Below are 22,560 nucleotides of genomic sequence, written 5' to 3' on the forward strand. Positions count from 1 at the left end.
AATCAGAAATTTAGTTTTATTTAAAATAATTTTGTTTTATGTCTAATTTTTTTTAATGTGTTTTATTTTTTTTAAATATTTATCAACTTTATGTGTTTTTTTTATAAATCGTGTATATTTTATTTTTATAAAATCAGATTTTTTTTTTGTGTTTATGTTTTATTTTTTTTATGTTTGATGTTTAAACATTTTTTATGCCTTAATTGATGTAGTATGTGGAAATTGTTTGTGTTAATGTGTAATTGTTTTTTTATTTAAAATGTGTAATACATTAGGGTATTATGTGTGTATTTGTGTATGTGTAATATATTTGTTTTTTATTTTTTATGTTTAATTATTTGAAATAATTTTTAATTTTTTTGGAAATCATAAATTTTGTAATATATTAGGGTATTATGTGTGTATTTGTGTATGCCGTATAATATTTTTCTATGTTTAATTAGTTGAAATAATTTGAAATTTTTGTTTTGTGTCCTATTTAGTCATCATGTCTTTGATTTTTTATAATCTTTATTAATTTTATGTTTATAAACATGACGATATGTTGGAAGTGCTGGTATTTTGTATCTGTAGGTAGTTATTTATTTTTCTACAAAACTTTTGTATGTTTATATATTTTTAAATTTTTTGTAAAATTCACTGGGTCGTCATGGTGCGGGGAAGAATGTAGAGCTTCTTAGTAGAAGCTATTCAGTGGAGAGGTCGGGGCATAGACATGTTAGATCCCGTGGTATTTCGGCCTTGACTCGTAGAGAACGGATCCACTGTCGGGATGAGGATGACGATGAAGATGATGATGCTGAGGAGGGTGACCAGGAGGAGAAACAGGAGGAGGGCGCATATGAGAATGAGGATGTGGACGATGGGAGTGGACCGTATGATGATTACGGTCCATTCAGTCAGAGGGTTGATGACATGTACGAGACACATATGGTGGAGGTGCGTAAGGGTAGGGGTCGTAGGTTTGTTAGTAGATCTGGTTCATCATCTGCGTCCACTGTATCTGGGGCAAGCAGGTTACGGTCGAGGGTCGTTAATGATTCTTGGGTTGTTAGGAGTGAGGTGCCCGGTGGGCCTGTTGACGGGAGTGTGATTCCTAGCTTTCTAGGACACATAGCTTCCCGTATTTGGGAGGACCAGGAGAGGCCTTCAGTTACGGGGTTGTTCAATGTCATACCCGGGAAAAGACTGGTAGCTTTTTGCGTACATGGGCTGAGGCTTGGCCGGCGGAGAGCGAGATTTTCGAGCGACTGGAGGGCACTGGGGTGAATCACGTTCCTTCCACCATGCACGATAAGATTGACAGTACGCTGATCACGGCTTTCGTTGAGCGATGGCAGCCGGATACAAACTCTTTCCACCTTCCGTTCGGGGAGATGACGATCATGTTACATGACGTCGAGGCCATTTTGGGGATTCGTGTTGAGGGTAAACGACTTTGTGCTGTGCCTGATGCGGATCAGGCAGATTTGCTGGCGGAGTTGTTGGCGGTGGACAGGGCTGCACTGTACACCGAGGCGCTTGGTGTTTGGGAACACGGCGGTGTGAAGATCGCATCCGTGTTGCAGCGGTGTTTGTACCCCAGTGCACGTAGGACGCACGACGCACAGCTGGCTGCTTATGTTTTCTACTCCTCGGATGTACCTTGTTTCCGAATAAGAGCGGCGGAAACAAGCTCAGGCCACGCGATATAGTAGAGGCGTGTGACCCCGACAGTGTAGGCCAGTTTTCTTGGGGATCAGCTACGTTGGCGTATTTGTATCGCCAACTAGGATTTGCGAGTCGGGCTGACGTGGCAGGTATCACTGGGTGTCTGACTTTATTGCAGACCTGGATATACGAGTACTTTCCTGCATTGCGACCACATCGTGACCCGGTTCCTAATGATGAGGGGATGCCGCGTGCTTGTGCGTGGAGTCCGCGCTCGGAGAAGAAGTCCGTTGACCGCCTCCGATCGATACGGTTATTGCTGGACAGGCTGTCCCCCTTAGAGGTAACGTTTATAAATTGTTTCTACATTTTATTATATGCACATATTATATTCATGGTATTAAATTTTAAAACTATGTGTAGGTGAACTGGATGCCTTTCGGCCCGAACCCTAGTGTTAGGGTACCCAGGACCCTGTACACAGGACTCATTCAGTATCGTGAGATCGTCGAGGCGTACATGCCCCTGCGTTGTCTTCGCCAGCTTGGATTTGTCCAAGTTGTCCCTCCTCCCCCGGCATGCCCGATGAAGGCGGTCCGACCTGCATCGTCGAGGGACTACATCGTGCAATGGCCGGATATCATGACTGGGACGTGGGACCAGTTTCTGATGGTGGCCCGCTTATGGACTGCGGAGTTGCAGCAGCCGCCCTCTGGGGTTCCTCCCATGTGTGACCACTACTACATGGAATGGTTCAACCGGTATTCGCACCCGAGGTTGATCGCAGATCTCGACCACAGTGATGATGATTATGTGCCACCGCCTACTGCCATGGAAGCGGTATGTCTCACATTCTATTTATCGTTGTTTTTAAATTAAGTTTTATATGTTGTTATTGTATTTCATCTTTTATTTTTTGTTGTATGCAGTGGATGGGAAAGATAATGCAGGACGTACAGAAACTCTCTCTGGAGAAGGACAACATGAGTGCAACAGTGAGAGCTGCTGTTGATAGTCTGGAACAAACCCTTGCGCATTGGGAGTCGGCGTCGAGGAGGGATTACTGGTGGATTTGTCATCTTATTTATAGAGCACTTTAAATATTATCGTTTTAATTTATTAAATTGGACATTATGTTTTAAGTTTGTAACATTTTAGATTGTTCTTTTAGCTTTCAACTTAGACATATTATCATTGCTGTTTTTAAATTTTGACATAACCGTTCGTGGATCCGCGCAACTTACCCATGCAACATATAGAATGCAGTAAGCAATACAATATAAAAATTTAATGTTCTCATTAAAAGAGCAACGTACAAATAAGGTTACATAGGAAGAATGTCAACATGAAAAACTAAAATGCAGCTAGGGTGTTCCATTCGTGGATCCGGTCATGATATAGCGCATCCCAACCCTCTACGCTCGCTGTGCGAATGGTGTACCACCGAGGTATAATCGGTGGCACTGGAAAATCGGATGACATGTCTAGTCGGATGAAATGTCTGTATGACGACCCAAGAAACACAATAGCTACCTCTCTGACCAGTGTGGTGACAGTCTCACGCAAACGCCAAGGGAGAACCGTGGTACAAGGATAATAAGCTTGACTATGCAATCCCAGGCCGAAATGCATGACTGCGCACTTGTAAATGTTTGCAACGGCAAACAGATCTAGGGGCGCGTCAAAATAATGATTTTGGCCGCAAGGTCCACCTCCCCACCGGATACGCCGCAGAGCGCCATCCAAGTCATCCTGGTACACATGACGATAAACATTTCGGTTAGAGGCAATTTCGCCGTACATCAACTGACGCACCAAACCGTAGTTGTCTTCGCCCATTTGAAAAACATCAGCCACGACCCGGAATCCGCAGTTACCATCTCCGACTACATCATTCCACCCTTCCAAGTACGACATGATGATCGCAGGTATCCTGTCCTTGTACGGAAACTGATCTACATCGTTTCTTCCTATTCACCATATAATTAAACACAGTTAAGAAGGCAGGAGTAACCTTATAAACAATGTGCAATGTAAAAAACCAAAACGTACCAGTTAAGAAAGCAGCTGCTGTATAGGGTTCCTTCCCTCTGACTGTTCAAACCTGAGTTGCTGTCTGACGTTGTAGATGTGTCTTCGGTTTGGATGGTCTTCTGGAAATTTCTCTAACACAGATGCTAATATTTTAGCAGGCTTGACTTGAGCATCACTCATTTCTTTCATAACTAGTTTCGCAGCAGGACTTAAGCCGCTCAGCTGTCGATGACCCTCTTCATATACTATCATCTCATGGTTGTGATACCCCCATTTAGAGTAACCAATCACTTCCCAACCGTCACGACTCCGTAGTTGTCGGACCTTTACTCTGAACTCACACCCACAACCTTTCCGCTTTGTATCAAACCGAGTGGCTGTACGAAAATCTCTTTCTTCTCTTTTGCGATAACGGTCACATCTCAAAATGCGATCCATTCTACCATCCCGTTGAGATTTATGAGTTACTAATACCAAGCAAAATCCAGCTGCAATTGCAACCTGTTTTGCCCAATCAATCGCTTGTTGAGCTTCTTCGAATGGACCATCATGTCCAAATATCCCACTATAATCATTTCTGTCTCCACCATAATCCTGCATCAATTATATATTATAATAAATACATTTAACGGATAATACATTTAATTTCTATATTTACACAGAATTAACAAAAAAAAAACATAATTATGTATAATATTATTCATACACATACACATACAAATTTTAAACACAATCATTTATAAAAGTCACATAAACAATTTCCAATTTTTTTTTAATACAATTTCGAATTGTCAAACTTAATTTAAAAAAAAAAAACCTTTCTCAACAATCAAACTTAATTTTTAAAAAAACCCAATTCGAATTTTCAAACTAAATTTAAAAAAATACCATTTCGAATTTTCAAACTTAATTTTAAAAAAACCTATTTCGAATTTTCAAAATTAATTTAAAAAAAACCCAATTCGAATTTTTTTAAAAAATCATTTTCGATTTAAAAAAAAAAAAAAAAAAAACAACAACAAAATCAAAAAAGAAAAAAAAATATATATATAAAGGTGGCGTCTGCCAGGGCCGCCACAGCCACTGGACTGGCTCCTGGCAGGGCCGCCTCAGCCAGTAGAGTGGCGCTTGGCCAGGACGCCAGTCTGGTGGTCTGGGCGTCTGGGCTGGATGCCACTGTGGTGGTTATGGCGTCTGGCTTGGACGTCCATGCTACGGTTACGGTGTCCATCCTAGGCGCCGGAGCCACTCCTACGGTAAACCGTGAATTTTAACGGTGACTTACCTCGTTTTCCGTCGACGACGACGTACCTCCGGCGTCCCCCGCATCTCCGGCCTGCCCTTCGGTCTCCCCCGGCGAGCCTGTACGGCTCCACATTTTTTAAATCGAGATTTGTTCAATTTTAGAAAATGGGCATAATGGTCACACCAAGTCATATTTGTGGGCTTTATATGGTAATTTGCGGGCGATGTTTAGCGATTCACAAAATTTAAGTAACCCCTTAATTATGATTATAACTTTACAAGTACTACGTTTAAAAATAACCCCTTAAATTATAACATTATAACTTAAGTAACCCCTTAATTATAAATAAAGGTAACCCCAAATAAGAATATAGGAAACCCAATAAAATATAGGCAATAAAAGCAATAAAAATAAGACAAAACACATACCAACATTGCATCACACAATTCAGTGCATTGTACAGACTCAGTCCACATATCCCATGCTCCAAAAACTTCATTCTCGTATATGCAACCTTCTCCGTTATAAATACAACGCAAAAGAGGCCACTACAAAAACATTAAAGAAAATATAATTATAAATACATTAAAAAAAAAGTATAAATATGAGTAAACAACTAATCAAAAATTATATACACATAAAAAAAATAGTAGTAAAATACTATATGTTCACCACCAAAAAAGAATCTTGGATCGTTCAGGCCATCATATTTTAAAATCTCAACATAATTGAGCAAAATAAAGAAACAATCCATAATACGACTGTAAATCATCTGCTTAGTCAGCATTGTTAAAAATTCTTCACGCAATAAAGAATAGAATTCATTAAAATAGACTAAAATTTCCCTGTTTAAAAAAAATATATATATCATTACAAATACTGTATAACCATAAAAAGTAACCCTATAACATAAATAAAATTAAGACATAATTAAAATACTTACGACATAGAAAATCCAGCATAATTCTCTACAAAACAGTAGTCAGCTACTGCCATCCTCAAACTCCTCATTGATGACATTCTCTTGTTGTTAGATCTCATAAATTTTGATATTAACTGTAATTTATAACCACCAGGAATTCCACAGTTAATATCGCAACTAATAAATTCAGCACTTTCCACATAACTATTAACCCCACTAACAACTTGAATTTCCTTCTCACCATCATGCATGCCAACATCAACAAATTTCTTCTTCAAAATCTCCATGGATTCTTCAGGAGTGTACCCACACACAAAGGAGTGTAACACTTCGTTCTTTTGTCTCTTACCTTTATTTTGAGCTGGTGGCATTTTTTGAGTTGACTTTTTGGATGCAGGCTTAGAGGGAGGGTCATTTTGAGGAGGCTCAGAGGAAACCAGATTATCAGTACCCGAAACAGCCTTATCAGAAGAAGAGGCAATAACAATTCCTTTTTCCTTTCTATGACCTCTTAATTCTTCAATTCTCTCAACTTCCCTGATTTTTTCATTCCATTCTCGAGTTGAAAGATCATCAAGAGTCTCAAGACTTCCAAAAATATCTTGAGTTGAGAGAACATCATTATTCTCTTGAGTTGAAACCAAATTCTCTTAACTTGAAACAGTTGAAGCAATAGGACTATACACAACTATAGCCAAAGAATTATTATCATATGCAACAACATCAAAATGTTCAACATCATGAACCTCTTCAGCTTGTATTTCTTCTGCAGGAATAGCTATTGGCTCAGTAGGAACAAAAACACCCTGAACATTGCCACCTTCAATTGGCTCAGTAGCACTTGGCTCAGTAAGAGGCTCAATATCTAATTCTTCATTAATTGAAAGCAAAACATCTTCAACTACTGATTTTGCAAGAGATGCACCCAAAGAATCATCAAAGACCTTTTTAGCTTGAATAGGATTAGCAGTAGCGTCTTGAACAATATCAGCAAAACCTCTAAGAGCAAAACTGAGATGAAGGTGGTGTTTCAAGTTCTGAATTAGAACAAGAAAACAACTTAAATGAAGGCAAATCATCTACCATCTTCTTCATTACATTACCCTAATTTGTAATCTTGTCTATTTGTTCCCAAAATGATGGATCATTGAAAATGGGATCCAACTTTGAAAGAACAAGGGACTTTTCCTTTTCAGAATGTTAAATATCACCTTCAACCAATTCTGATTGCTTCTTGATCGAATTAATGTCTTGTCCGAATTGATAGCACATAAACTTCATATCCCTCTCCATTAACATAAGATTCTCCTCAACACCCTACAAAAATATTAACAATTCATCAATATATAAAAAAAGTAACCCCCTCAAAAGGCTCAATCCATTAATTAAACAAATAAAAATTAATCAAAAAATTAAAGTAACCTCAATCCATCAAATAAACAATAAAGGATCCATCAAATAAACAATAAAGGAAAATTTTTTACCTAGTATAACTTAAGTAATCCCTTACTTACAACTTAAATAACCCCATAAATAAAACTAAAGTAACCCCGTATAACTTAAGTAATCCCATAATTAAAACTTAAGTAACCCCTTATCCCTTTATAACTTAAATAACCCCATAACAATAATGTTAAATGAAGTAACCCCTTAACCTTCATAACCCAAGTAATCCCATAATTATAACTTAAGTAACCCCTAATACCATTTATAACTTCCTAAACCCTTTATAACTCAAGTAACCCCTCAAACCTTTATAAACTCAAGTAACCCAATAATTAAGAAACCCTTATAACTATAACTTAAGTACCCCTTATCCCCATAATTATCACTTAAGTAACCCCTAATCCCCTTTATAACTTCCTAAACCCTTTATAACTCAAGTAACCCCTCAAACCTTTATAAACTCAAGTAACCCCATAATTATAACTTAAGTAATCCTTATACCCTAATCCCCTTTATAACTCAAGTAACCCCTCAAACCTTTATAAACTCAAGTAACCCCTCAAACCTTTATAAACTCAAGTAACCCATAATTATAACTTAAGTAACCCTTATAAGTATAACTTAAGTAACCCCTTTCTCCTTTATAAACTCAAGTAATTCCATAATTATAACTTAAGTAACCCATTTCCCCTTTATAACTTAAGTACCCCTTATCCCCTTATAACTTAAGTAATAAAAAAAATCAAAATCAAGTGAAAATAAACAGTAATTCAACAACAAAACAACATGAAAACAACAAAACGATGTAAAAAATTACAGTAGCAAAGAATTTGAAGTAGAAATTTCACAAAAAACAACGAAGTTACGAGAAAAATTACAATAAACATCAGATACAAGGAAGAAAATCATCAAAACAACAAAAACTACAGATAATTCAAGTAAACAAAGAACAATAATTGTGAAAACGCAAAAATTAGGGTTTCAAAAGTACCTGGATCATCAACGACTGAACATGTAGAAATTCCTTTCTTTCCCGAACGAACGACCTTCTTGATTTTAACCATTTTTGACAATTGAGATGAAAAAAGAAGAAAATTTAGAGCAGAGAGAACGTAATCTAGAGAGAGAAAGAACGAAATTGCAGAGAAAATTAAAGAAAAAAGTGAGAAAAGAGAGAATTGCAGAGGGCGAAATAAAGGGTCGAAGTGACAGAAGTAATGGCAGTTTGGGAAAAGAGGAAGGAAACTGGAAAAGCAACTTTGCGAAATTCAAATTAAACTGTTGTATTAAAAATAACGAGGAACGGGATTAGATTGGGAGTCCGTTATTTTTTTGGGCCTTAAATAAGGCTGGGCCCGTTTTGTACAGCAGGCCGCATGGTGCAACAGGCCGTATACAAAAATTTGCGGACCATAATACTGTGTAAACATGTCAATATAAATAAGAGAAAATACAAGTTTATCACCTTGATAAACAAAATATAAAATATGTTTATCAAGCGGCAAAAATATAAATAAATTAGCAACTTTTTATTGAATTTTAGTCCCACACTCGTTGAAATTATTACGAAAATGTTGCTGATTACACATTTTGTTGATTTATTTATAAATTTACCACTTGATACATCAACATGATAAATTGGGCAATCTCTATATAACCTTCGGTGGTTTGTACATTACTCCGTATACTTCAAGGATATTGAAGGAGGCCCATCCTATAGCACATACCAAAGTACCCAACTTTCCAGGCCCAGCCCAATATCAAACAACACCTCAGCAAAACCCAAACACCCCAGAATTTGGGGCCTTTGGTTTTAGTTGCCAGTTTTTGCCTTAGAGATGATTCATGTGAACATAAAGGTCATAGGCTTGTATAAATGTAGGATAGTCCCTCCATCCCATAATATAGTTCCCGTTTTGAACTTGTAACATTTTGCTAAGTACTGCACAATGAGAACCTATAGCGCGGACTTCAGAAAGGCGGTTATGAGGTTATGTCTATTAGGAGTACTAATTGCAAATTTATACACTAAATCCATCAATACAACATAATATCATTGTTAAGGTCATGTCTATTAGGAGTACTAATTGCACATTTATGGACAAACAAGTGAAAACTTTAGGTGCTTAAACTCCTTTTTGGACTGCTAAGAGTGCAGCCTAAGCACTTGCACTCATCAATATGCTAAAATTATTCTGGCTTTTAGACCCCATAAATTAAACATTCTTGATTAGGACATATAAACAAGCTAGGTTTGTTACTTTCATTATCTCAATACTCCAATTTGGACAACTAATATTGTCAAGCTGTATGTACCGTGTTAGTGTTTTATAGTTAAGCTATCAACATACCTATGTACTAGTAGTCTTACTCTTACTCCTCCATGTGCTAAGGTCGATACAACTTGACAGTTGACATGAATAATGAATCTTGATTTATGTTACATGGACTCTTCATTTCACCTCTGCTACCCATATCAGACCCTCGACACTCGGACGGACATGAGTGTGACACTTGTACTGTTGTACACTTCACTTTTGGTTCAAAATCATGATTTTTTTCACAAAATAGCCGAGTTGGACACTTGAACACATATCCATGTCGGATATGGGTACCCAAGTCCATGTAATAGAGATGTTGATCTTCTTTGATTCTTAAGCTAAAGGATAGTTTTTACGGATTTTAGCTACTATAGGTTTATTTGAATGTTCCACGTACGACGTACCCATTATTTGTAAGCTGCATTTATTTCAAAAATGTCCAAATCATCACACAAACCAAGTTCATTCCTTCTGTATAGTAATTGTGTTTCGCCATTAAGACAATTTATGCTAGAACAAGACTTGCACAACCGTCATTAACTCGTTTCGTACAGTTCGTGAAGCATACGTATTTTCCAAAAATAGGATCAGAATGAAGGTTGCCTGTCTAGTGCCCACTATTTCATCTTAATTATATTGCTCTTTGGCAAAACGAAAAACCAATTACGTAAATACATTGGTTGATTAACTTTATTACTGTCAGAAAAAAAATATATATATATATATATACTTGTATATCACTGTAAAACTTTATATGATCCAAGTAATAAATTGTTATAGATATGAGATACAATAATCGATATAAGAAACTATACTTGTAGGATATATTTTCAATATTGATATAGATTGGCTAGGGTTATGGCTTGTATAATTACTAGATGATTTATTCAATAACAGAACAAGCAAAACTATTATACTTTACCCTAAACTTGTGGTAATTTTTTCAGAATTCATGAGTTGAAAGCTGCACAGTTCCTTCTGATTTCACCTTGATTACCAGTTTTTACACCAACTCGACCAAGCTTTCTCATTGCAGTAACGAAAGCTGCGTTAAAGTTGCCAGGATTGTTGGCAAAATCAATAACTGTTGGTCTAGAAGCTGGGTTTGTAAAGAGCTCCTGATCTGAAGTAAACAACCCCATTCCTGCAATTAAGTTCTGATAATACAAATTGTCGAATGTTTTCGATCTCGGCCTTGCAGGGTCCATAGGGACAACTTTTTTGGGGTTTACACCTGGTGGGCAGTGTTGCTGCAACAGTAGAGCATATATGGGGTTCATGGTAGGATCAACTGGGCTGGATTGAGAGTAATTGTAGATACGTTTCGAAAACTTTGAGCAGTGGGCTGCACCTATGGTATGAGCTCCTGATAGCGCGACTAGATCAGTTTGGTTCAGGCCATGCTTGGTGAACATGTTAAGTAGCTCGTTAAACTTGTAGTCTGGATCCGGTAAATGTTTTGTGACATCTGATTTCTTTGACCTTAACCCATCTCGACGTCCAAGTTCTACATTGTATGAAGGGCCTCCTGTCTAAAAACACACATGAAATTAATCATGAATCAGAAAATTTTCAAACAGATAGAAAGGGTGTAATTGATAGATAGGTCATGTGTAATATGTAAATGTACGCGTGTTAGAGTTTCCAATGTGGCTGATTCATTAGGTACATATGGGATGGACTTACCACAACTACAGCATCTCTGGCGGCAAGAGCCAGAATATCAGCACAAGAGACTACACCGGGACAAACTGCTTCAACTGCTTGCTTGGCCTTTATAACTGTGTCAAAGCCGTCTCCTACTAGCGAGAGATTGTCCTCTGAGTCCTTTTCTGCATCGCCATTTGGTGAGAAAATCATGACTGAAGCATCACACCCCTGTAAATCAAAAGGGATTATCAGGTTAACACTTTTACTCAAGAATATACAATATTAATTTGAACATTTAGTCAAGTACTCTATATTTTTCTGCTGAGTGTTTTGGTGCACGTATGCTGCCTTAAGAAAGGAGCTAACTTGAGGAGTCCTTGAAACTGTGTGGCCCTATGTTCTTGTTTGGAGGAAGTAGTGACCAATTCTGTGTGATCTAATTATTTCGAAAGGGTACTTCAGTAAAATTGTTTTGGTGTAATTTCATTTTACTATCAACCCATATACGAAGTATATTATATCCTAAAGTTGGATCATTTAGCCTAAAGTATATTATACCCTCTTAACTCGCCGCATGAACACCGTTCAAAATGTGTATTAGCTTTTTAAAAATACAGCTACAAAACTTGTTAATTTGGATCGTGGAGATCATTACCTGAACAAAGCAATCATGGAAAAACATACGTAATGTTGCTTGAGCTGTTACGAAATTTTGATTGTATCTCTTAGTTACAACCTTTTTCACTATATTTTTTGAGATGAGGGCAAGAAGCACTATAAAAAATTTCCTCCCACAATAACGATCATAATGATCACTAAAATTGAGCAGAGTATTCTCTGGTCTTCCTTTTTCTTTCTTGCTTTCTCTCTTGAAAGCATTTCTTAAAGGTTGCTAATAATAATATGATTGAGCTTGATGAAGAGAAACAAGAATTCTGTACACTATGGTCTAAGCATCCAGCTTATTATATAAAGCCTTTCTTTGTAGTAATGATGTTGTCTTATTGCCTAAACTGCTGTAATTAGTCAATAAAATGAGGCCACGTCAACTTTGTGACTGTTGTATACATGCCCTTAATTTTAGTTCAAATCAATTGCACACAGTCTTCAATGAAACGCTGTACCATAATAAATAAGTTCAAGCATAGATAAAAATTATTAACAAATAAATAGATAAAAAATTATAACCAATTTTATTTTTTTTTTGTAAAAAATGCATATTAAATCACTTCCGATCCACTAAGACCCCTCTTAAATATGGTTTCTCTCATATATAAGTAAAAATTTACCATTAAAATACCGGCAAGAATATTTAAGTTTAACTTCTACAAGAGAAACACCGAACAATGCATAATTAATCTACAACTCTATCTTGAGTTGTATTTATTAAGGTGAATAAGTTGTTTGGTGCAATTTGGTTAATAAAACATTAAATATCACCGGTGGATGTACTATAATATTGATTTGATAGGTGAAACTGTATGGTGCTAATCAATCTTGAACAATTTAATGAAGATCGGTGTTGTTTATAATTAAAGTGACGTATGAGTTTTGTGCTAGTGTTGGCTTGCACCAACAGTGCAAAATTGACATTAACACCACAACAAATGCCAACATTGTTCTTCAACAAATTTTTAATACTACCGTTGATCCGTTTTTTATTATGTGCAATTGTGAGACATAAAATAATCACTTGTTGCATATAATAAGAAATAAAAGTAGTATATCTTTTTGCATACACTGCTTCTATAGAATTATGAACTCGTGTTTTTAGTTTGGTTGTCATTAACTTTTTAGATTACCGAAAATAGTCATGTAGTTATAATACAAAGTACAGAGTATAAGGTTTCAAAAAAAAAATACAGAGCATAAAATATTTACTAATTTTTTTTATTCAACTATAATAATTATACAGTTAGTTGAACAAACTTTTATCGACAAACCTCTAAATCCTTAATGTTCCATTATACAAGTACGTAGAGAATTATAAATACAGTATTTAATTTGGGACAGAGGAAGCACGTAGTAATTTACATTGAACAATGGATCTGGACTTTGACCCTTTGAGGATATTGAATGAGGCTCAGCCCATAGATTAATACCAAAGTCCAAAGTATTCAGCTTCCTAGACCCAGCCCAATATCAAACTATCACCTCAGCAAAAACCCAAACACCCCAGATTCAAAAATTCTTAAAATCAATTTGTCAAACGGTAGAATAACCCAGAAAATTTTGAAATACGTAGTATATTCTCAAATTCTCTCTCTTACATAAAAATGGCGATGGAAATCGAACAAGGTAAATCCGAATCAGATTTTCCTTATTGGAAATCTATATATCGAAAATTCGCACCTGATTCTCCCTTTTTCTCTTCCGGAGATATTGAACGACAACTTCTTCATAAACAGGTATTTATTTTTTCTTAATCCTTGTCAAATTTCATAATTTATGCTACTAATTACTTCGATTCAGCTCATTTTTACTTAAATGACAGTTTTTTGAGCAATATTTTGTGCTATAATCATATTTTTTTTGGTTACTATTAGGTTTAAAATTTGCTTGAAATTAGTGGTTAATTGGGGGAAATCAGGTTAATTTGGTATAAATTTTTTTTGTTCTCAATAGTTAATTGAGACAGCTTTTGTACTTAAATAGAAGTAATTAAAGTTTAGCCTATTCTCTGTTAGAGTTGAAAGAACAATTAATGTTTGACATTTGCGTAGCTGCTTGAAAATGAAGTCTGATTCTCCTTATGTTATACTGTACTTCAAAGTAAAATTACGAAATTTTTATATTTTGAAAATAATTTTAAGAGTTTTGACTTATGAGGTGACAATATGACATCCGTAATATGAAAAGTCCGAGTAACATGGGTAAGTTGCAACTTGCAAACTATGGAGTAATAAAATAAAGTATAAACTGATGAAGTAAAGAGTATATACATTTGTAATTCGTAAACTCAATCAGAAAGTACAGTTGTTATTTACCGTAGCTTGTAACTGGTTACTTGTCCCACTCCCTCATACAAGTAAATAATTAAGGATATGGTATGATTTTACATCCGGATATTTTTATGATAGCTGCATCATTTTAAGTTGGACGTTTTGAAAAATCCAATCATAAACCATAATAATTTGGTGAAAAATAACAAACATCTTGTTTCTAGAGGGAGGAAGCTATGTTATGAATGACGGTGGTTTCATTAATATGGAAAACCATGAGTTATCAAATGGTCTTCTCGTTATTCTTCATAACATAAATACATAATGGCATATTGGCATAAGTGTTGGCTCTTACTCACTGTCCATATAAATGAATCCTGACTTTTAGTTTAAGCTTCTCTTTGGGAAGTTCTCTTAATGTTAGAGATGATATCGCAGAATTAGTTCGTTAGTATCCTAGCATTCTCCAATTTGTGTACTTTGACCATTAAATTTTACGGTTTCCTTTCAATTCCCGGTAAAGCTTGCTTGTAATATAGACCCTGTACTGAGGTTAATTACAAAGTGGCTTCTTACTTCAAGGCCAAAGTTGCAAGGGGATATCCTATGGTAAGTATTAACTATCAACATATGCTTTTATATCTTCACCTAATCACATATATTTCCTCCCCGGTAAAGCTTGCTTGTAATATAGACCCTGTACTGAGGTTAATTACAAAGTGGCTTCTTTTCTTTCTTTTTCTTGACTTATTTCCATGTCCTCCAGGCTGCAATTGACTTGACTGAAGATGAAAAGAAGCAACTTATTGACATGGACGATCATGAAAGGTAATATCGTATTATCAGCTGTTTCAAGTCTTGTTTTTCCAATTTAATTTGTTCAAATGCTATAAATGGAACTTGTTTATGTCTCTTTAGCCATTCTCTCCCTTTTCCAGCTGGATGGGTAAGCATAAATATGATAATTAGATGACTAAATGCCCAATCTTTGTCCTGCTTGTATTATTTTTTAACCGGATGAGCCTACCTCATGTGATAATATGATTGCAGGGAGATTTTCTGTCCAATTGTTGGTTGTGGCGCACGGTTAAAATCATTGGAAGGTTTTGAGGATCACTATAATGCGAGCCATACTGCATCCTGTTCAGTGTGCCATAAAGCATATCCTACGCAACGCTTGCTTAGCATACATGTGTCTGAAGTGCATGATTCTTACTTCAAGGCCAAAGTTGCAAGGGGATATCCTATGGTAAGTATTAACTATCAACATATGCTTTTATATCTTCACCTAATCACATATATTTCCTCCCCCCCCCCCTGATTAGTTACATTTTGAAGCTTTCCTCTTGGTGATACTTGATATTGCTTCTGAAGGTACTCGGGCACACAAAAAATACTAAACTGATAGCATTCTTTTATCATGTTGGAAAACTTAACTATAGCAATGGAGACGACTAATTATCTCTCACGAGCATGCTATTAGACCATAGGGTGGGGGTTGATAGGATGGCACTATGGCAGAATGGTTCAGTTATGCTAGTTTCCTCACTTTCAAGTGGTGGCAATGCAGCTGCGGAACTAACTACCAATTAAGAAAAAGTTGTTTGTCAATGCACATATTGTAGAAGTTATGATGAATGGGTGGTGTTTGTTACTTAGTGCACATTTTTTAAAAGCCAAATTCAGAAATTAAGATTGATTAATTTCATATTCAGTACGAGTGCTTGGTGGAAACTTGCGGGTTGAAATTCAAAAGTTACAAAGCCCGACATCAACATCTTGTGGACAAGCACAAATTTCCTACAACATTTGAGTTTTATAAGAAAGTGCACCTGTCCAAGAAACAAAGGCAAAAGCAGTGGCGTAAACAAGCTCTTTGCAAAGAGGAAACTTCAAATGGAATGCCATTGGACGCTGAGGTTGATGACACCATGGAAGATCTTACTTCTGCTATCTGTCAATTAAGTACTTCTGACTCCATGCCTTCGTCCATCAGCTTTGGCCGTCGCCACAACCGTGGCTTGGCCTTTGTTCCTCGGTCTGTTCAGCGTGAGAAAAGACCGGACGACTCATCTTCCACAACGAATAGATAGCAACACATGTTTGATAATTTGATTTTCTTTTGAAAATAACAATGGTGTTATGCTACAGTATCATTATTATCATAGTAGTATACTGTTTTCTTCTTCCAATGATATGGTCAAACAGTCCTCGTTAAGCCTTAAATGAAATCGATGACTAAATATCTTTAGCTGTGGAGATCATAAATGGTATAGCAAATTGAATTAAACTTTGCCTACACTTCATTTTTCAAATATCTTACCCTGCAACCTAAGAACTTCTCCCCATAGTGACCCAGTAAGTAAACTCCTTTAGTATTAACGAAGTAACTCCCATAATGGTTGGTCAGACACATTTAAAAGTTGGTGTATAAATATTTGTTTACATATATTTCTCATTAATTTGCATCAAAAAAAAAAAAAAAAAAAAAAAACATACTTTTCTCATTAATGATGTCAACAACTAAATTTGTGACATAAAGTCAAATCAATAGAGCTGACCAGACATAATTAGCTATGACGTGTACATCGCGCACTAACCGTCTTAATCGAATGATTGGTGTAATTAATGTTATTTTATTTTCAATATTTCTAAAATAAAATTAAGTTGGGAATTCATGACAAAGTCACGCACAAATCGGTATAAAAATGTTATTTTATCTTCAATATTTTCTCTTTTAGCTTGTTATAATCATTTTTCTAAAAATATAAATAAAATTAGTTTTAGTAGAGAGAGTTTTCTTCTAAATCGCTCCCTTAATTTCCGTATAGGTATATAAACTGTTGAGCTTTCCTAAACAATAACACTCTTACTTGTACTCCCTCCGTCTCCAAAAGTTTGACCCTTTTGGCCCAATTTTAGTCCCAAAATGTTCATCCCATTTCCATTTTAATACCCTCTAATTTGCAATAATATTTATGCAAAATTAGCTTCCCCATGCAAATTTTGCTTTTTCTATATACTTTTATTACTTTTTCTCTCTACTTTTTTGCAATTCTAATGTAAATTTCTCTTTTCAATTTACTTTTCTTAGCTTCCCCATACACTCTTATACTTCCAATAACTTTCTTAATACCCGCGAAATCAACCCAAAAGGGTTTGTTCTTTCGGATACGGAGGGAGTAACTCACGTAAAATGGATATAATTCCGCCACGGTCAGACCTTCATGAAGAACTCCTATCCGCCATAGCCAGATGCTTGAACCCAATTGACATCCTTAGCTTCCGCAGCGTTCGTAAATCATGGTATTCTTCCTCTTTACATTCTCTCTCCTCCCCGCTTTCCACTCTGTTTCCTCCTCTGCCTCTCACCACCCCATCTCCGCCCAATTCTCTTCTAAATCGCTTCTACTCTATTTTAAACCCCAATGCAACTCACGACGCCGTCGTTTTATCTGCCACTGTTTCTATGCTTTTCGTCCTTTAATCGATCAAGATTTTCTATCATGGATGCCTAGGGTTTCGCTTCTTATTCTGGATCAATCTGTTTCTGGAAAGGTCAGTTTTCGTAAACCCTTTTGTAGGGTTCCGTATTCTATGCCTATTAGTTTCCCTCGAACCCTAAATTTGCTTGATTTTCGTGTTTCTGAATTGGGTCGATTTTACAATCTTAGTTATCTTCCTAAAGGGAGTGTTTAACCATCTGTTTTTGGGATTGTTCATAAAGTGGTTTTGTTTTCGAATAATAATGGTTTGGCTGTTGTTGTACTTGCTGATATTGGGAAATTGGGGTTGCTTAGGTTGGGTTTAAGTGTTGAGAATGTGGGTTCTGAAACAGAATGGGAAATTATACATGATGGTAAAGGAATTCAATTTGATGATATTGTCGAATTTAAGGGTCGGGTTTTAGGCATTGATCGTAGAGGAAGTGTGTATGAGATTAAGAGAGGTTGTGCTAACCGTTTGGCAATGGATGCCAATCATGCCATCGTCTCTCCCATCACTAATGGAGGTGGAAACCGGAAACGTTTAGTGGAGTTGTTGGGGCGCTTGTATTTAGTTGATCGCAGTAATCTTAGTGGGGAGAACGATAAGGTTTATGAGCTCAATAACAAGAAATGGGTTGAGGTTAATAGTCTTGGTGATCAAACTTTTTTCTTTAGTCCTTAATTTTCCTTTTCCGTGGCAGCTGAGAAGCTCCATGGTTCTTATGGAAAGAATTGTATCCTCTTTAGTGAACAAAGTTTTTTGAACTACGATGGATACGATGACGACTATGTTCTATTTATGACATCACTATCCAATAATCTTCATATTAGAATTTGGCACTTAGAAGATGCTTCTCATCTTGGTTTACTTGAATCACCCCCTGGCAATTCTAATTTATTTTGGCCGCCTCCATCTTGGTTCTGGCCGAAAGACAGGTATGTATTTAATCACCATTTTTGTTCCTTAGTAAGAAATTTGTTTTGTGCTTTATTGCTTGATATGTTATTTTAGGCAAAACACTTTATTTCATGTTGTCATGGTATGTTATCTTACACAAAACAGATGTTATGGAATTTAGATTAGTGATACCTTTAATAATTTCCTTCAATCAATTTATGAATGGAGAAAGAAACAGTCTTTACCACAGCTGCTGTAGAGCAACTGCCAAAGTTTTTAAGAGCCTAGTGTACACACCCATGTATGATATATCCTGCTCTAGCATCTTTTACCACTGACTGGCAACTACTATTGGTACCTTGATTAAAAAGCTCTTTGAATTGTTAAAATTGTGCTTTTGCAGTAGACAATAATAGTTGCTTCTATCGATGTGGCACGGTGAAATTCAAACTGTTGGTTGCACTCATGGAAGTGTCCAACATGAATGTGTCAGGCTCTTTTATGTTTATTGAGTAGTATGAGTAGCACAGGCTGCTATTTTGGGGCACTTTTAAGATTCAAATTGGGAAGTACATAAAGGTTCCTCATTTAGAAAACATTATGCATTTATGCGGAATGGTTCTATTATATTCATGGTGGCGCTCTGGAATTTTCATATTCTATAATATGTAGATTGTAGAATACAAGTTGCACTATGCTTTTCCCTTTTTGGGTAATTGTGCATTTTTCCCAGTTTAGCTTAATCTAGTTTGCAGACTGTTGAGTTTGTTCATTGATAGAAAAAAGTGAGGGCTTTGAGCATTCTGAAGGTTAATTTTATTTTGAGGTTGCAGGAAATAACTATGAAAGAATGAGAATCCGCCTCATTGGGGTGTCATGATTTGTGTGGGCTTATTTTAAATTTAAACGAGCTGAAGGATGTTTCCAAAACAAGATGAAAAGGATTTTGGCTACTACTCCCTCCGCTGTTTTTTTAAGTGCATAACTTTTCTTTTGCAGCTGTTTTTTTTAGTGCATCACTTTCTTTTTGGACATTTTCTCTTTTTTTTTTTTTTTTTTTTTTTTTTTTGTATCTTCTTCTCACATGGTCCCTACTTTTACCTTTTTATTATTTCTCTTTTCTCATATCCATTTGTTTTAGCAAACTACTCCGTATTACCCCCACTATCTCTTTTCTATTACTACATATTTTTTTATTCCCAACAAATGCTACTTGTACAAAATTTTACTCCATTTAACTCACTTTTCAAAATCTACATGCCAGTCAAACTGATGCACTTATAAGAACGGAGGGAATAGATACCTGTGTTAATGGATTGATAGTAGGGATGTATTTGGGCAAGGGAAAGGAGTATGGTGCATATACTGTTATTTTCTCCTGTCATTGTCGAGTAGTTGTCTTCAATGGCAGCAATCTATTGTAGGAGACAGTTGAATCATCATCATAACCATTTCGGAAGCAATTGCAGTAAAACCATCTAAATGGTTTTTATCCTAAAGAAATTTATAAAATTTGTTTGTTAGTCAAACAACCCAACGGTGTATATCAAATAGTACCTGGTGGACATTGAAGATGAAAGTATTTTAATGACTACAATTCTACAATAATAGTATGGCTTTTGAAGAATCATCTTCTTGCTTGTCTAATTATGAATTAACAGAGTAGAATATAACTGGAATAGGTTGTTAGGCAATGTTGACTTTTTTCTGTTTTCTGTCAGGTCTGAGCGTCTTGGAACCCTCTCAATTGCATTTGATCGGTTACAATCAAGGATTCCAGATGAGCATTCGAAGGTTCTGCCTTTTTTATCTCCTCTCACCCCCCCCCCCCTTCTTCTCCCCCTCTAATATGTGTAAGAACCTGTAGATGTATGTCAGTTGAGTGTAAAATTTCTGATTATAACTTACAGATGAAAAGGAGTTTAATGACAAGAGGACATAAAAGAGGGCGGTCTTAGATAAAGTAGGAGTAGAGAGAAAGAATATTAATCTCAAGTATACCTGCCTTTGTATAGCCGTAGTTCGTGAAATTTTGAGTTTTCAGTTACCGGTTAAGGCAGTAGAAGACTTCATGATAATTTGTGTATATAAAGAGGAAACAATATTGACTGCTAGTAACAAAGACACGTGGCGGGATGAAATAAATTTCCATTGAGTTTAATAAATACTATAGATGTGACAGAGGTTTTGGAAAAAATGATGATGCGTTATTGCCTTCATCTCTAATTTTGACTCCTTCCCATCCCTCCCTCTCTATCTCCTTTGCTTCTTCTGTTCTTCCTGTTTGCACAATTTTAAGCAATTGACGTTCAATGCAGGCTAAGATCCATGAACTCTCTCCGCTGCAACAAAAATTTGCACTTAAACTTAAGGAATGCACTCTTAAGATGAAGGAACTCCTGAATCGATTCAGAGAGATAGTTAACAAAATGAAGGCTGTTGAAATGCTAGCTGTGTCATTGGAGCAACTCTGCAATTCTGTAAACCTGCATAATCAAGTAATTTCTGTAGCTCACTTTTACATATAATCCCTAGAATTTTGCTGTCAAAGCATATGATATCGTTTCTTAATGATTCCTTTTAATTGGATTGTGACATGTTGGCCTGCTACACTATATAAGATTACAAGGTTTGTAGAAGAGTGAAAGAAGAATTTGAACTAAAAGTCTTTATGTTGCTCATTATTGCTGTTGGGTTTAGTATCCTTAAGTGAGTGCACATCCAAAATCATCTAGCTCATATGCTAGTGAATGCCACAACTTCTCCTCATTGTTCATTTTTAAAGGTTTATTGTTCCCCATTCTCTATCCCTGAAAATTGGAATTATAACACAACAGTTTGTGAAACTTATATGGCATGGATGGACTTTTTAAATTAGAGTTTTGAAGTTTAGAAGAGAGAAATAATTCTGATTTGGATTTCCGAGTTTATATTTCTTGTTAAAACAAAGTTTGTGTAGGGTTATGAATGATCACATACTCATTGTGGCTTCTTCTGGCCAATCATCTGACTGATGGTGGTTTGCATAATCATCATTAGCTCTATGTTAATGGTACAACCATGTATAGAGGTTGGTGGTGGTGATGTAGATACAATAGGCGGGTTTGCTGGTGAATGGTGCCGCAAGTAATTTTAACCTATCAGATTAGAATATGACAGGAGAGGATTGATTCCTTTCTTACATTTCCATTCTTGTTTTGGTCATTGTTTTTAATTGATATCATGGCTTGCGTGATAGAATTATGGTTTTAAAATGGATTGCCTTCCTGTGCAGATAGGATCATCCAGACAGCTTACAGCTATGGAAAGGCATGCATCTGTCGATTCAATACTGAAAGCTGTGAAACAGAATAACTGTGATTTTGATTGGTTTTCTATGGTGACAAGTCCTGTCAGAACTCGATGCTTATATCCTTCAGTTTGAAGAATTTGAACTTGATGTGGAGAATGCCCTCGAAAAGGTTGAATAGCTCATTTGTCACCATTTATGGATTGATCGGATTCACCAAGATTGTCAAGTGTGATGTTTATCGTTTCAGTAAGCTTATGAGTTATGACTCTATTGACCTCAACACTTCAGGCTCAATTTTATTTATTTATTTATTTTTTACAAAAGATTCTATTAAAGAAATACAGTATTACAACCTAGACACAAACTAATACAAGAACACAAAACAACCCTTAAAACCACACTCCTACAAACTCCATATACAAGGAAAACCATCCACCCCATGGAGAAATGTTTTAACAACCAAGGGAACACATTCACACCCCGACAAGGCTACTAGAATGACCATCAACCCAACTAACAAGCAATTGCTTAATCTTACAACCTTAAAACCAACCAACAAGGTTCAAAAGATCACGACAAAACTTCGTTTACTTCCAAAAGTGGAACTACTCTATGGAATTCTACCTCATGACCAAGCAGAGAAAGAGAATTGTTTAAAAACAAAAACTCAA

General features: G+C 36.1%; 2 protein-coding genes across 4 annotated transcripts; one reads left to right on the plus strand and one right to left on the minus strand.

Annotated features, from left to right (window-relative positions):
• Positions 1-10,369: 10,369 nt before the first annotated feature.
• LOC110694801 (peroxidase 55-like) lies at positions 10,370-12,326 on the minus strand. Its single transcript, XM_021871969.1, is given in 5 exon segments — positions 10,370-11,151; positions 11,306-11,497; positions 11,925-12,023; positions 12,025-12,052; positions 12,054-12,326. Coding segments are annotated over 5 exon segments (996 nt in total). The 5' UTR covers positions 12,149-12,326; the 3' UTR covers positions 10,370-10,569.
• Positions 12,327-13,453: 1,127 nt separating this feature from the next.
• Positions 13,454-22,169, plus strand: LOC110694636 (zinc finger protein 511-like). Of its 3 annotated transcripts, none has more exons than XM_021871793.1 (7): positions 13,454-13,677; positions 14,978-15,039; positions 15,262-15,460; positions 15,927-18,635; positions 20,319-20,391; positions 20,916-21,095; positions 21,872-22,169. In XM_021871793.1, the coding sequence occupies exons 1-4, from the start codon at positions 13,546-13,548 to the stop codon at positions 16,302-16,304; spliced, it is 771 nt and encodes a 256-aa protein (XP_021727485.1). In that variant the 5' UTR covers positions 13,454-13,545; the 3' UTR covers positions 16,305-18,635; positions 20,319-20,391; positions 20,916-21,095; positions 21,872-22,169. The 3 variants fall into 3 exon arrangements, with proteins under 3 accessions (XP_021727485.1, XP_021727486.1, XP_021727487.1); XM_021871794.1 differs by having other exon boundaries at positions 15,927-17,769; XM_021871795.1 differs by having other exon boundaries at positions 13,578-14,820.
• Positions 22,170-22,560: the final 391 nt, after the last annotated feature.

The sequence above is a fragment of the Chenopodium quinoa genome, unplaced genomic scaffold (genome assembly GCF_001683475.1).
Source record: "Chenopodium quinoa cultivar QQ74 unplaced genomic scaffold, ASM168347v1, whole genome shotgun sequence".
NCBI lineage: Eukaryota > Viridiplantae > Streptophyta > Magnoliopsida > Caryophyllales > Amaranthaceae > Chenopodium > Chenopodium quinoa.

What these genes read in the sequence shown, in the direction of transcription:
- LOC110694636 (XM_021871793.1), top strand. Translation starts at nt 13,546, where the DNA reads ATGGCGATGGAAATCGAACAAGGTAAATCCGAATCAGATTTTCCTTAT. An exon ending in GACAACTTCTTCATAAACAG is followed by an intron (nt 13,678 to 14,977) that starts GTATTTATTTTT and finishes CATGTCCTCCAG; the next exon opens with GCTGCAATTGACTTGACTGA. An exon ending in GACATGGACGATCATGAAAG is followed by an intron (nt 15,040 to 15,261) that starts GTAATATCGTAT and finishes ATATGATTGCAG; the next exon opens with GGAGATTTTCTGTCCAATTG.